A 16,461-nucleotide genomic window follows, 5' to 3' on the forward strand; every position below is an offset into this window, starting at 1 on the left:
GTTACGGCTGCATCTTCGCGAGAGTCCAATGTACGCGATCTGATAACGCTCGGAACATGTCGTTTGATGCGTTCCTGCAAGCGCTGAGTTGTTCTTCCCACGTAAAATATATCTATCCAATCGCTTAATCCAGTGGTGTTCAACCTTATATCGATTAGCGAACGGCCGCGGACTGCCGCAATGGCACACCTGGATGCCAAATATGCACGTTAAGTTGGCTATACTGGGGGACTTCGCATCGCGGACTATTCTGGTGGTGACCTGTGCCATCACTGTTTACTTGTGAAATACCTTGCGCATAAAACACTCTAGGTGTAAAAGCGGAGCGCCCTCTCAGACTTGCTATTCGCACCGAAATCGCCAGTATTTTAATGGTATCAATCAATCAATCAATCATGCAATCAATCAAATAATCATGTTATTAACATTTTATTCAAATTAAAACACCACAGGATTGCGGTACAATGAAAAGATAGGAAGGTGTCGAAACGACTTGGAGTAGTCGTTGAAATGGCAAGTCAATGGTATTCGTTGTCCAGTCGCGATGCGCGAAAATATTTTTTAACTGCAGGAAAGAAATTCCGCGGTAATATTGTTATTTGCACATATTACTGTCAAATATTTTTCCTTTCTCAGTCCATGTGATCAGATTTACCGGTAGAGTTGATGTAGGGGATGTCTTCGAAAATGTTGATCACAGGATTATCAGTATGGTCGAAATATAAATACTGGAACGCAGCAGCAAAACCATCATTTGTGAGACGCACACGATTCCAAACTGTTTTTCTCAGGGATATCTAGAACTAGAACTAGATATCCCTGACTTTCCTTTATAGACTGCATCATTTTCCTCTGCGGTTCGCATTTGAATCGAAGGGGTTCGGATTACAAGAGCCCTATTATATTAAAAACTAAAAAACTTACTAACCTGAATTGCGCCAAGCGCGAGAAAAATTTTGAAGTTGAATTAAAATCCCTAAGAAAGTTGGGATCCTATTCGATCCTGATCTGATATACTGAAAATTTATGCTACGTACTACGTATGTAGGCTACTATGCACTGGTGAATTTATTGCACTGGAAATATATAACAGATGAAAAATCGGCAAGTCTAATTACATGCTGGAAGAAGATCTTATACAATATATATACGTGAGTTCGCAATCAAGGATATCCAAGCCGATCAAGCTCTCTGTCGACTTGGCAAGTGCTGCACGCTCCACAAAATGTCGTTATCAAGCAGTCGTTGCAGAAATCACCCTAAATATAGCCAAGTGTTAGTCGTATGACAATGATAAACATGTTAGAATACAACAGAATAACGAAGTATATTGATAGGGTAAGCTATATATTTTTATGGCAAAATTTTATGTGATATCTTGCGACGCCCTTTACAGCAGTATGACTGTATTCTGGTAAATATCGCTTGGTGTGAGTGGCCCTACATTATAAACATACTATATATACCAAGTGGCCAGTAGGCCAGTCGATGAAGTACTTTACGCAATTTTCAAAGTGGGCTTTTGCCACCGGCATGGGCCTACTTCCGCAGACTGGTTTTGTCTTAGGTCTCATTAGTCTCAAGTCTCTTCTCCGCCGATGTATAGCATGTATAGCACCATGCGTTCGTATTTCTATATTGCAATGTCCTGTTTTATAGGTTTGCGTCGCCTTGGTAATAATTACTTTTTTAGAGTATAAAATCGTTCTTTGATAAGTAATGGCATTACCTGTAATTCCCGGCATCCACTTCCTACTTACGTATGAAATTTACTGCATGATATGAAATTTTCGGAGTAGGATGAATTGCTACGTATTGCATGAGAATGAGAGTGTTATAAGTAGGGCTTGGCACAATGATTCGAGTAGGGGAGATGTGGTACCGATGGATCAATAATTGGAAAATGGTCGCTGGCCCCAAAATGTTCAGCCGAAAACAGCAGATCTTTTGCTGGCTCAGCACTTTGATACAAGCTCTACCTATCACGCACATATACACGAATACCCGTCTTTTCAAAAAATATTTATGGACGTTCAAAATTTGTTGCTCGAACGTGTCATCGGTCCCCACCCGGTGGGTCCAATGACACACGACCCGGGGACCTATGACACATATACCCTAAAAAACTCAAATGTGACTACTTTTCTTGCTCAGTATTATAATCTAAGCTGCTGCAAGCCAAAGAAGAATGTTTGGTCACAACTGTCAAAAAATAGAATAAATATTAACTCAAATGTTGTCATAAAATCACGTTTCGATTTAGGCTCGAACTTATAAATTTGTGGGTACATACATATTGCCTGAAAATCGACAGTGTGACTTCCAAATACCTCGTTATAGCGATAAAACATCATATCCAATTATTAGATAAAGATTTTCTGTACGTAGGCATGTTTCATTTGTTTCATGATTAGTATGCTTGATTATTTTGCTTGATTTGGCTATTGTATCATCGGTCCCCACCCTACGAATTTTATACATGAATCGAAAAAAGTCCACTCAAGGAAAGTACTGAAAAAAATAATAGGTGCCATTATATAGCCTGATACAAGCCCTACACTTCACAATAAAAATTATTGCTGGTTTGTTCGTGTTGACGGTTACAAAGAAAAATGTATATGTCAATCTAAATTTAGTTTAGACCCCCCAAAACAAAAATCATCTGTGAGAGACCCCATAGCTCGCCCACGTCGAATTTTTTTGTATGTGAGGAAAGATTTTGCCAGCATGCAATTGTAGACAAGTTCACGAAGTGTAATCATGGAATTATCATAGAGAATTTTCAAAGTATTTTCGGTCCCAGTGATCCATCGGTACCACATCTCCCCTACTCGAATCTGAATCGAGTGGTAATTTTAATGATGTGAGTCTAGTAGTAAAAGACGATTTCTCGAGTACTGAAATTATACTGTCCTCGCCACTAAAAGCTAATTTATCAACGGGAACGATACTAATTTTCACTGTTGAAGTCTTGAACCTTTGATTAATCGTATTGTAGCATACGAAACATATAGTACAAGCTACGAACGTTACTGGGAATAGCACATTTCCGAAGTCCTGATCATCCCACAACATTGGCACCAAGTGCAATGAAATCGGTATGGTCGAAAAAATACCTAAGTATCTTTAATGTGATAGATAACAGGCATTATATTCTTTGTAGTCGCATAAAAGGTACATATTTAAACGTTGACATATTACATTCGGTTATGACGTCATACTGAGTGATACTCGATTACTCGACTCGACTCGAAGCATATTCCGTAATTCAGAATCAAATCACTCAGGTAGCCTACTCGATTTTTCCCAGCCCTAGTTATAAGCTGAATATAGTATAATATAGTATGGTGTTGGGAGACGCCAATTCAACTATTTCAGATGACATGACTTGACTTGACTCGAGTCACTTTGCAAATATGACTTGACTTAGCTCTCAAAAATGACTCGTGACTCGATGGAAAATTTTCGAAGAGCTTCTTGGAGGTACAGAACTTCAATATACAATTAAATAGTATATTCATATTGAAATGAACCCGAATATTTTCGGCTGACACTCGTCAGGGGTAATCGTCAGCAACTAGTAGAGAATTGGAAAGAACATTGTATATCAACAATCGTATCACAAAATATGACGTCACCAGCATGAAATTTCGAATGAGAGAGCGTTCAATGTACTATTTTTAGGTGATACACGAACTCCTTTTGTTGACAGAGTTTTGGTTGGTGTATTTTGATAAAAGTTGATTCCAAGGCACACAGTGATCCCAAGTGTGCCTTGGAATCAACTTTTATCAAAATACACCAACCAAAACTCTGTCAACAAAAGGAGTTCGTGTATCACCTAAAAATAGTACATTGAACGCTCTCTCATTCGAAATTTCATGCTGGTGACGTCATATTTTGTGATACGATTGTTGATATACAATGTTCTTTCCAATTCTCTACTAGTTGCTGACGATTACCCCTGACGAGTGTCAGCCGAAAATATTCGGGTTCATTTCAATATGAATATACTATTTAATTGAAAATTTTCGAGTAAATTTTAGTTATCAAGACATCGTTGTCGACACTACAATGCGCAAGCGCGTACCATCCCACAGGTTGAAAAGCACTGGTTAATTATAGTAGACATATGCAGCATAGGGTTGCCATACGTCCGGAATTTTCCTGACATGTCCGGAATTTCACTGTAAAAACTGCGCCCGGGAGGCAATAATAAAATATGCCTAACTGTACGAACTTTTGAAGGCTTGAAGTAGGCTCAAATATTATTTTCACGCAGATTTATGCTATTTGGAATTTTTATTCCCACTCTGAGCGATTTAGTGCATCGTACATTCATATTTATATTGGGACCACGCAAAGAATGCAATCAAAAATGAATAAAAATAACCATCATTCACTGAAATAAGTGTAATTGTAATCGCAATTATAAGATAACGGTATATTCCTAGAGTTGGTTAAGGCCGTTTGAATGCTTTAGTAAAAGACAGTTGTTCTAAACCTGGGGTTCGTTTTCCTTTATTCTGGGGATCGCGAAGATGTTGGACGTTATCAGCTTCCAAAATAGGCCGTAAGTAAGTCTGGGCAAGCTGACCTTTTTTAGTAACCAGCCTATCAATTTCGGAGCTGGACCACGGAACATTTTAAAATTGGAAATGAGATCGCGACCATAAAATGTTGGAAACGACCGGATATGCAACCTTCTGGTGCATTTTATAGTAATTGATGGACGAACCAATATTATTGACATAATTCATTCACACAATATAACAACCCAAAGCATATAATAGGCCCCCAAGAAGTTAAATCGATTTAGCCTACCTAATGGTGGGCCCAAGATCAGTGCTTTTTGTGCGGAAGTGGGTTGGAAAAATGTTGTTTCGGACCTGGTTGCAACACACAACTAGATAAGCACTTCGACCTAACAGTATAGCAGGGCTGTCAAACACACGAGCGGCGGACCGGATACGGTTCACGAGTCGATTTTATCCGGCCAGTGAAGAAATCTGTTGCAGAACCAAGAAGTTACCAGGGCTCACATTCAATGTTCCCTCTAAGCTGCGCACGTGCGCAAATGCGCAGTGCTGAACCGGTCTCTGCGCACAGAAAATCTTCGCTGCGCACAAAAAAATAGATAGGGATGACTTTTTTTCTTTTTTCTAATTGTTGTTCTCCAAGGGACCGCGCAAGCGCGCAGACTCGTGAAAAACCAGAGGGAACATTGCCAGGGGCCAATAGTGTTATCGGTGAAGTCTGAAACCGAGGTACAAGTGCGGCCAGTAAAGGTAAATATTGCGGTCTGTGAAGAAATGATAATTTGCAATGACGTGCGCCTCACGGAAGAGATTTTTCTTTTAGTATGGTCTCGTACGCGTGAGCGATACTGATATCATTTCAGTAACACAATCTTTTCTGGGAATGGCTAAATAACAATGGGCGAGCGAGAAACTAACGAATAGTCTTCTCCGTGTGGCATGAACATTGTGTAAGATTTACTGTACAATTATACATGCCGTGAATTTTCGAAGTCATCACTTTCATCAGGCAAATCTGATCACGTATGGTGAGATAGAATAATATGCAGAATATGCAAGTAGGCCTACAAGCACCAACATTGTTGAAAAATCCATCCCCTTGCAAACGTTGATCGAGAAACGCTGCAACCATGCCAGAACGATCGGCAGCGAGAAAACCTTGGCCGTAAAAGACTGCCCTATGCTGACCGAAAACTTCGGTATACAAAATACATATAGGTTTAATCGTCCATATAGGCGCCTAAATGACTGGCGCCGAATGATCCTGTCTTGGCAATCTGAACCTCACAAGACAATTAAATACCATCCCGCAGGAAAAAAATTATATGCCAGTAAAGAAATACCAATCCGAAATCGTGTGATCTTTCAGTTTAGTATGTTTGGGCGATTCCATATTTTTGATATAACAGACAGGAGATCACAAAATAACATCATGTAACGAAGCCATACCAACGGGTCCGCCCGCCCGAAGATGTCCAATTATTATTTACGGGCTCTGCAGTTTCAAAGACACCTCAGTCAGCTCTACCGGTAAATCTGATTAAACGTGAGCAGAGAGGACAAGGAATAGATAGCAAAAAATATGCATTTCCCGATCTTATTGACCGATTTTATCATGAATTATCGAAAATTTTCGCGCTTCGCGTTGGCTCACTAGACAGTACTGCTATAATTTCGTGGCAAAAGCGAACAATATAATGGGGGGGGGGGCAGTTTATCACCCTATGGGAGCTCAAGACTCCAGTTTTCTTGGGGGGGTGGGCTAACGAAGTGCTGTTTCGCTCCTGCCAACGGGTATATGCACCGGGAGATGTTAAATTATTATGGAGGGGTCCTACCTTTTCAAACACACCTCCCTCAGCTCTACCGGTAGATCAGATTACGTGAGCAGAGAGAGGATAAAAATTGATAGCAATATATAGGCCTACGCAATTCCCGATCATATTGACCGATTCAGTCATGAATTAAAAGAATTTCTCGCGCTTCGCGCGTTTACGCGAGAGAAGGTGACTCAGTAAACGGTAGACCCAAAGAAGCAGATAAGTAGCGGGAAACAGCGTATAGCCTGAGGGGGGTCTGGAGGGCGAAGCGTCCCAGAAGTTCGGCTTATCCCCATATGGGGGGCCTGGTTGCGCACTGTTGTCCAAGGGCCTGCGCAGTGAGTTGGCATGTTTGCGCAGACTCGCGAAAAATTAGAGGGAACATTGCTCACATTAGAGATGGCGCGATTCTGAGCCTTTGTTCCACTCCACTTCTGTATACAGTCGATAGACAAACATTTGCTGGTGTGACGTCATATTGACTGACAATTTCTCCATACCTCATCGCTAAACCCGCTAGTTGGCGCTAATGAGAGTCCGGAATTTTAGCCACAAAAATATGGTAACCCTAGTGTAGTATAGTATTGTATAAATCAGCGCAGCATGAACGCTGCAACAAATATACAAGGTCATCGCCAATGCCATTAACCGATCTCAGCGAGATAAGAAGTTGCAGACTTACATCGATACCGTGTTTGGCTCTGATGTAGGGTCTGGATATTGTTTCGAAATGTCGGCCGCACCAGCATCCATACCCGAACGATGATCCTAGTCGTTTCGCGAGATATCCAGAGAACACGCAAGGGCAAAAGAAATATAGAATACCTGAAAACATTTGCTGGTACATTATATGAAACTTGGTGTAACATTAAATTCTTGAAGTATATCGTTGCAAATAACTATAAATAAAAAACACAGTGCATATATGCGATTAATTTTCCAGATTGTCTGATTATATTGACAGACTTTGCAGAACTGCATATCATGCGTCGACGCCGTACTGAATACCGGCAATGATACGACAATCCCATCAGTTTGAAGCCGTGAACCTAAATCATACACAATTAGGCTATACAGTAATGCTGTAATATTGCTGCGGGCAGTAGGCCTAGTTCCCAACATCACCATCCCGTTAAGCGCTTCGGCGACATTCAAGTCGAAATATCCCCCTTAACATAGTCCCCAACTGTAAGTGGAGGGTAAGTGTAAATGATTCTTCGCTTAGTTTTTACACTGCTGGATTGAACTTGACCATTCTAGACCAGTTCCATCAACTATATTCTACTTTAATTGACAATTTGAAATCTTTGATGCTCTCTTTCTTCGATGAATACTTCCATCACCTCGGTGATGGTGCTCTTAGTCTGAACGCAGACAGAGCTAGACCTGTATATATATATAGCAGCAAAACACTGCGAAGATTGCAATAATGCTATCAAGTATAGCGTGTAGAAGATTCGAGTAACGTTACATAAAAATGTAAAGGCATGGTGGTTTAAGCCTTAATAAACGCTACATTTGTACGTTAAAACTTTTTTCTCGCTTGTCACATAGGCCCGAAAGTTAAAATCGCTGCCGCAGAAAATTATCTCAGCGCCAGAGATATATTAAGTTGCTAGCGGATTCCCGTAAATTCTCTCGCGCGGCAGGCTGCCCTTGGGGCGCGTACACCTGTTTGAGAACACATGTCCCAAGGGATTATCCCTTACGAGCTACAGTCATTTGCGCAGCTTGGAATCATCATTGATTTAGTTCAGTGCTATTCAACCCCTTTTCACCCGCGACACACTTTTTAAACTTTTGGTATTCGGCGACACTCCTACACTAAAATGAAACTGAAATATATAGGAATTGCAAAATAATTACGCGGTTTTCATAAGCATAACATTGACCGATTACATATGGCTCAGTGCTCGAATGAGTAACTGGACGTTCTTCTATCTATATTAACGAAGATGAAAAACTGTGTTCGCACATCTCTAAAACTGGCGCAGAATTTCATTATCTGCCTTCCAAGATTGCAATGTCGCATATGCTGGGCGTATTATTATCTAACTTATTGTCGCATGTTCAGGTTGGCTGTTTCAAGCGTATTTGCATTGTAATAAAAGATGAATACTATTTTAGCCAGCTGTAAAAATTGCTTAAAACAGGTGTGCTTTATAAATCCATTTGTTTTCAATGTAACTTCAATTACAGCGGTCAGCAATACGGCTTTTCTTAAGTACGCATATAGTGGGTTACCATACGTCCTCTTTTAAGAGGATTTGTCCTCTTTTAAGAGGATTTGTCCTCTTTTTTACTTTTTTGAAAGTTTCCTCTGTCCACTTCTTTGAGACTTTTGGTCTAATTTACGGTCAAAATCGACTGAGATGCCGTAAATCAGCATTGGAGTTACGCTCAGGTGGGTATTTCGGGAGTTGAGACGGAGATGACCTTTTTTAGTCAATTGCCTGACAATTTGAAGGGGAAAACTGTATTTCGGTCGCTGGGCGACAAAGTTGACATTTAGATTTACCATTACTTTCAAATTTTCCACCGGTTTTGCATGTCTGAAATTCTGAAAAGTGTCCTCTTTTCAGATTTCCAAAATATGGTAACCCTAGCATATAGGCTATACTTACATGCACCGGGCTTGTCACAGCAATCGCAAAGACTTGTAGACCACGGCTTCGGTATTTGAAGGTCACTTGGACGATATTGCATCTGTGGTTGACTAGTTATCGGACCTTGTTTCCATGTGCCCCCAGCAAAACTCTGCGAAGGTTGCGGTACGTGGTATGGTCCAGTTGGGCCATAAGGAGGAGGTCCTGGAGTAGGTTGGCCCACAGAAGTAGGCGGAGTATACTGATGTTGCATGATCGGCGATTTATCAGAGTCCATGTTGTGCTATAATATTGGGAACGCTATGACTAATCTAAATCAAAGTTAACATGCAGTTATTAGACGTGGTTTGTAATACACCCGCGTCAATGCGTTTTGGAGCAGCGTTTTCAACAACGAAGCCAGGTCACGGATGGGGCTTCAGCGGAGCTTTTGATTGGTAGGGTTAAGTGCACCTTCCGTACCCTTCACGGCACCATTGGTAATCTTTAACCAAAATTCTAAAAAAGAGGCTAAAATCTCAGAAAAAAGGACAAATCCTCATAAAGAAGGACGTATGGGAACCCCACTATATAGCAAGTCAGCGATTTGTACTACTCAACCAATCAATTATTATTGATATGAACGAAATCGATAGAAAGAATGCATCGCTGTTCAATGTAAAAAGTCTAGCAGACGTACGTAAAACGTATCATAAAACCCAAATCCACATGATTTGGTGCGGAGCATGGACCGGAGCCGGATTGGATATCCGGACGGATTATTTCAATTTTGGCCGGAGCCGGATCGGAGCCGGATCAGTACTTACTACAACATGCATCAACTATGGAAATGAACTGTTGTTATTGAGTTCTTTTTATCAGAAACCGTACTTCAGTAGCTAAACCTTTGTACACTAACTACAAGTCTCCCAAACTATACGTCTCGTGAGCGATTCTCACTGATTTAAGTTTTAACCCAGGAATCCAACTTATCGCTGGCGAGGAAAACCAGTTTGGGGCAAGCTAAATGGTTAGGTTGCAACAGAGAGAGAGAGAGAGAGATAGAGAATCTTTATTCGAATACATTACATATCAACATTACACTACAAAAATGTAACAGTGAAATGCGACATGCAAGGTAGACGGGAGGCTCGATATGACAAAGTCTTCAGAGCCGAACCACCCAGGACAGGAGCAATTTTCACAGTTGATAACTAATGAATAAAAATAAAATTAACTATAATGAACGAAAAGATAAATAAGACACAGATTCTGCTGATCCGCTGTGTCAATCCCGCAATCGGGAGAAACAGAAATAGTTCTCCGAATTGATTCTTATGCAACCACGTGCCTGGATTTGGAACACTCTCTCAGGCCCTACGCTCCTGAATTATAGGTGCTAGGTGACGCTATAAGTTCAAAGAGATTTCTGTTCAAACCGTTCGATGCAGAATGTGCCGATCCACATTGCGTCACTATATACCGGGCAAGTGTACGGGAAACATGATCTACCTAAACTGCAAATACAAATAAGATTTTAGTATTGTAAAAATAATTAGTCCTACTCGCAGATTATACCAGTGTTGGGATGACTCGAGTCATGACTTGACTCGAGTCAGACTCGAGTCACCTTTTTCGTATGACTTGACTTGACTCGAGTCACTTTGCTAAAATGACTTGACTTGACTTGACTCGGCGTATCAAAAATGTGGATTGACTCGTGACTCGGAGCAAAATTCACGAGTCAATTTCAAGTCATCAAGTAATCGGTGTCGATAAAAATCATTGTATCTTACATATGGTCGGATTGCTCGCGAAACGCTCGTGTAACACGTGAGAGCTACTAATCATTCAATGATCGTGCGTTTCGCTGTGCCTCTATTGTTCCTTCACAAATAAATTGACCGCAAACGAAGTGGTCGAAGCTTATAGCTTACGATGTTGTAAACTAGTATAGTAAAGTAGCAAAATGTACATTTCTGTTCTCTGTTCTTACCTTAATCAAACCTCTTGTTTTATTGAAATTCGAATATAGTTTATAGTCATCAACTATTGGCGCAGGCTCGAATTGTATCATGTCAATTTGTAAGTGGGTAATGTATTGCATCTTATGAATTCGTTTTTCTATTCCGTATTTTGGCTGGTAACTATAAACTAAGACTATGCAATTACTTACATAGTATAGCAGTTCTACGTATATGTGAGCGATAGAGCGCCTTCTTGCGTGTATATTTAACTCTATATTCGTTCATCAGAATAATGATCACTCAATCTCTATTTCAGACAGCCATCAAAATGCAATGACGTAATCTTGCCTCATACTTCGAAAAGGCAACTTGACTTGAATTGTGACTTGACTCGTGCCTTGACTTGACTTGACTCGACTTGACTCGAGCCACCTCCAAAAATCGAGTGACTTGACTTGACTCGAGTCACCTTCGAAAATCGATTGACTTGACTTGACTCGAGTCAAAATGTGCAATGACTCGAAATGACTCGTGACTCGAAGGTAGTGACTTGATCCCAACACTGGATTATACTATGCGGATATACTCTCAGAGGACGGGATAGCATAGCGGTTCGCTCCACCGCTGCAACATCAATGGGCTGAGAGTTCGAGTCCGACTAAGGTCAACTCAACTGGAGCTTTATCTAGGCTCCTCATCATCATGTGATACACGTAAGTGGTGTCTGACGAAAGCATAGAAGAAAAGTGGGTCGTGCTACGAGCCGGTAGCTAAGGAATCGCAATACGAAATATCGGTCTGGTGAAAATGTCCATAGCAGTCGAAACACCTTGAATACAAAACCGACAATTCTCGGAGGTCAGCAATGATGATATTCCTAGCAGTGTTGGGATGACTCGAGTCATGACTTGACTCGAGTCAGACTCGAGTCAACTTTTTCGAATGACTTGACTTGACTCGAGTCACTTTGCAAAAATGACTTGACTTGACTTGACTCGGCGCTTCAAAAATGTGGATTGACTCGTGACTCGGAGCAAAATTTACGAGTCAATTTCAAGTCATCAAGTAAACGGAGTCGACTAAATCAATGCATTTTGTGCATGTTCGGATTATTCACGATACGCCGTTGTAACTTGTGAGAGCAACCAATCATTCACTGGTTGTACGTTTCACTGATCCTACATTGTTACATCACAAATACACTGACCGCAAACGAAATGATCACACTTTACGTTGTCGTAGTAGCAGATTAATTTAATAGCAACGTATAGCTGTTTATTGGACGACTCTGTCCGTACATTACACGGTGCTCACCTTTCCCAACCCTCTTGTATGAATTAAATCGAACAAATATATTCTATGCCTTTATATCCTCACGGATGTGTATAGATGGCTAGTGTATTTTACGATATCAATTTCTTTTATCTTGTCGAGGCTTCGTATTCGATCCTCTATTTTGGCTGACATAATAAGAGACTGTAGCATGTAGCTCAGAGTTGTCAAACTCAACTGACGTCGCGGGTCGAATTCAAATATTCAGATCACTCGCGGGCCGCACCAGTCAAAATGATTCCAAAATATTACTAACTCTTAACTCAATATATGCACTTTTTCACATTCTCGGAATCGGGTGTTAATGTCAGCGACCTTCTCCTGAGGATGACTACAATCACAACTCCATCTTTCGAGTGGTTATAATGTGGCCTATGAACATACTCGAAATTTGCTATCTTGAAGGAATATTTATTAGTAGTATTTCTTACTACAAATTCGAGAAATTGTTGGATAAAATTACGCAATTTTCAACATATACTCAGAATTTCTTCGCGGGCTGAATGAAATCATTTGGCGGGTCGTATGTTTGACACCCCTGATGTAGCTATACAGTTACTGACATATTTTATTAGCAGTTCTACGTGTGCGTGAGCGATACAACGCATTTTTGCATGTATATTTAACTTTATATTCGTTATTTGATTCAAGATAAATGACCAATTGATCTCTTTAACACAGCTAGTAAAACATAATGAATTTGAATCATCACTCATACTTCGAAAATTCAATTTGACTTGAATTGTGACTTGACTCGTGACTTGACTTGACTTGACTTGACTTGACTCGAGTCACCTCCAAAAAACGAGTGACTTGACTTGACTCGAGTCACCTTTGAAAATCGATTGACTTGACTTGACTCGAGTCAAAATGTGCAATGACTCGAGATGACTCGTGACTCGAAGGTAGTGACTTGATCCCAACACTGATTCCTAGTACAATTCCGCCATTTCAGATTAAAATTCCATGTACATTCCTAAACAACTGGCGACCAAATTGCTACGTTCCACGCTCCGTGGTCAAAGAAACTGTTACCTTACGACTATTTTGTACTCCAAATTCTGAATATAACAACGTGAGCAGAAATGATCAAATCATTGCCTATAAATCACCGCACTAAGCAGAGCATAAATATTCTACACTGTAGGATAGAGCGATGCCGACAGACCTCCATATGTCCATCTAAGAACATGATTGCCTGCCACAAGGTAAAACTCAATAGCTCGAACCCTTAACTCTGCACTCGCATAACAGCGCTAACGGACTGCTTATTGACCATCTACTGCATGTCATTCGAGAATCTCGGGCTTTAATAAATTATTATTATAGTGGGTATGTCAATACCCGCGCGTGATGCGAACTCCGTAAATGCACGTGATCCGTCACAAGTCAGCGGCATTTTGAGTTGATCAGTAACTATAGTATTTGAAACGTATAATGTCAATAGACGTGACCATTCTCAACATAGGCGTCACTGCTCTATAGCTATACTATTGTAGAGTAATGTCCCGAGCGTTTTCCCTTCACTCGCACACTCTATCATTTATTTTACATAGGTAAGCTGGCTTATTGGGGTTTATAGAATTTTGAAAATATCACATATGTTGCGTCCTAAAGTAGCATCTTCGCAATGCATAGCGATACTATTGTAGACATTCTGTTGTTCGAAGATAACATACGGGGTTGTTATGCTGTATTGCGCATTCTCGATGGTAACATTCACGGTGGTAATTTAATTAGGGACAGTGAGAAAAGTGAACTCAGGCTTTCTGGAATTGGGTGTCAATGCCAGCAACTTGGTTCCCAATGACGACTTGAGTAGACCATATCACCGCTGTGAGGTAGTTATAATGCGGTATATAAGCATTGAACGTAATGAAACATTTGTTATTTAATTATTTAATGAAAGTATTTCTTACTGAAATATCTTGGAAAATACAAGCATTTTTCCAACCTACTCAGAATTGCTTCTCGGGCCAGATGCGCCCCGCGCACCGTATGTTTGACACCACTGATCTACAGTCATTGCTGTTAGCATGGTGCGCAATCACACAGGACTACGAACATGATACAATACCAGTAGAACGTAGATACAGTCATCCAACTACGCTCGCCCAGGTCATCAATCGTAAATTTAACGATATTGATGAAGAGAATGCATCAAGTCTCAGGTAAAAAGTTACGCTTTTGCATTGTGCATTTATACATCCAGTTATGCGATGTCGGAAATTAGAAACAATCAATCCGTATTTATGATAACTTCAACAAGGGGGTACAGGAATGCAGGCCACTATCCATCAATTCTAATGAATATACACATAGTTTTGTACACACATTTTTACAATGTACAATGTACAGGTACATTGGCTAGGGTTGCCATACGTCCGGAATTACCCGGACATGTCCGGAATTTCCCTGTAAAAACTGCGTCCGGGTGGAAATTCTAAAATATGCCTGAATGTCCGGAATATTGAAGGCTTCAAGTATAAAAGCTCAATTTTTTTTCGTAAATCAACATAAATAATATTATTTTCAAGCAGATTTATGCTATTTGAATTTTTTCTTCGCGCTTCGCGCGATCTCATGCCACGTATATTCATTTTAATATGGGAACCACGCACCGCCCTCGCAAAAAAAAAATGCAATCAAAAATAAATAAAAATAACCATCATTCACTGAAATAAGTGTAATTGTAATCGCAATTATAAGATAACGGTATATTCCTAGAGCTACTTACGGCAGTTTGAATGCTTTAGTTTAGTCTAAGACATTTGTTCTGAACCTCGCGGTCGTTTGTCATTAATATGGGGATTTCGAAGATGTTGGACGTCATCATCTTCCAAAATAAGCCGTAAGTCTGGGCTGGTTGATTTTTTATTAATCAGCCTATCATATTTTGAGCTGGACCGATGATAATTTTCAAATTGGAAATGAGCTCGCGGCAAGAAAAGATGGGAAACCACCGGATGTGCAATGTACATGGTGTATTTTATAGTACTATGTGGAAGAACCAATATTATTGACAGAATTAATTCACAAATTTTAACAAGAAGATGCATATAGTACGCCTGCAAGAAGTTGCATCGATTACCCCATGGTGGGCACGAGATTAGTGCTTTTTGGGGCGGAAGGGAGATGAAAAAATGTTGTTTTGGATCTGTTACAGCACACAATCAGATAACCGCACCGACATAACAATATATCTGGGGTGTGAAACACACAACCGGCGGACCGGATAAGGCACACCAGACGATTTCATCTGCCCCGTGACGAAATCTGTTGCAAACTCAAGCAATCACCCGAGCTCACATTATAAAATGACACAATTCAAAACCTATGTTTCACTCCACTCGTGCTGTATACAGTCGATAGGCGAAGCTAGAGCTGAGATGAGCGGAATTGAAATTTATATGCCCTAATCCAATCCAAATCCGAAACTTCAAATCAAACTCTTAACCCATAACTTTTGTATATACAAATCCGCATCCAATCCTTATCCGATTCTAACTTGAAATTCTGAAAAAAATGCTTATTTATGCAAGGAAGGAATTGTAAATTTGTCTTTCACAACCAACAATTCTCTTGATTTAAGATAATTTAGCATAGGGCTGCACCTCTCATGTTCATTCGCACCGAGTATATCACAAGTATATTAAAAACTGATTTGAATATTGTTTGTCACCATTCGTCGCGCGCGACATATCAATATCCCAGTTAATCCAAATCCCAATCCGTTCAGAAAAAAATCTCTTATCCCAATCCACTCTAAATCCGACAAAATCTCACAAATCTGTTTTTTTCAAGTCCTAATCCATGCTCATGCTCATCCCTGGTTCACACCTCATTGTAAAATCCGCCAGTGGGCGCTAAAGGAAATAGGGAATTTGATCAACAAAAATATGGTAATCCTAACATAGGCCTACTTGAGTTTATGAGATTTGACTAGATAGGGCGTGAGTATCCATATTTGTTATTTTCGAAAGACACATGGGCAATCTATTGCACAATGTACGCCTACACAGTTTTACCTTTATCTAAATGTCGTTCTTCAAATTAGCACTGTGAAGTCATGTGACGTCATAGGTTCGTGATCACGCTCGGAATCACGTTCGTATTCACAGAGAACCTTTTATTAAAATCCCTAAATCTAACGTATCTGCAATGTTAACAAAAGAAATACCTGCAAACCAACATATTACAAAACAATCATTACTAACAA

The 16,461-nt window shown here is 40.2% G+C and overlaps 1 protein-coding gene across 1 annotated transcript in view; it reads right to left on the reverse strand.

Annotated features, from left to right (window-relative positions):
* Positions 1–413: 413 nt before the first annotated feature.
* LOC145439514 (cornifelin homolog A-like) overlaps positions 414–16,461 on the reverse strand; it is a 428,374-nt gene continuing 412,326 nt past the window's right edge. Inside the window, exons 2-4 of the mRNA XM_080316999.1 lie at positions 8,983–9,275; positions 7,041–7,183; positions 414–1,259 (exon numbers count right to left, since the gene is read on the reverse strand). Coding sequence (XP_080173125.1) covers positions 1,164–1,259; positions 7,041–7,183; positions 8,983–9,241 — 498 coding nt within the window. The 5' untranslated portion in view covers positions 9,242–9,275 and the 3' untranslated portion in view covers positions 414–1,163. The remainder of the gene's footprint in view (positions 1,260–7,040; positions 7,184–8,982; positions 9,276–16,461) is intronic.

This window comes from Botryllus schlosseri, chromosome 5 (genome assembly GCF_051294905.1).
Source record: "Botryllus schlosseri isolate E-star chromosome 5, Bs_hap1, whole genome shotgun sequence".
NCBI lineage: Eukaryota > Metazoa > Chordata > Ascidiacea > Stolidobranchia > Styelidae > Botryllus > Botryllus schlosseri.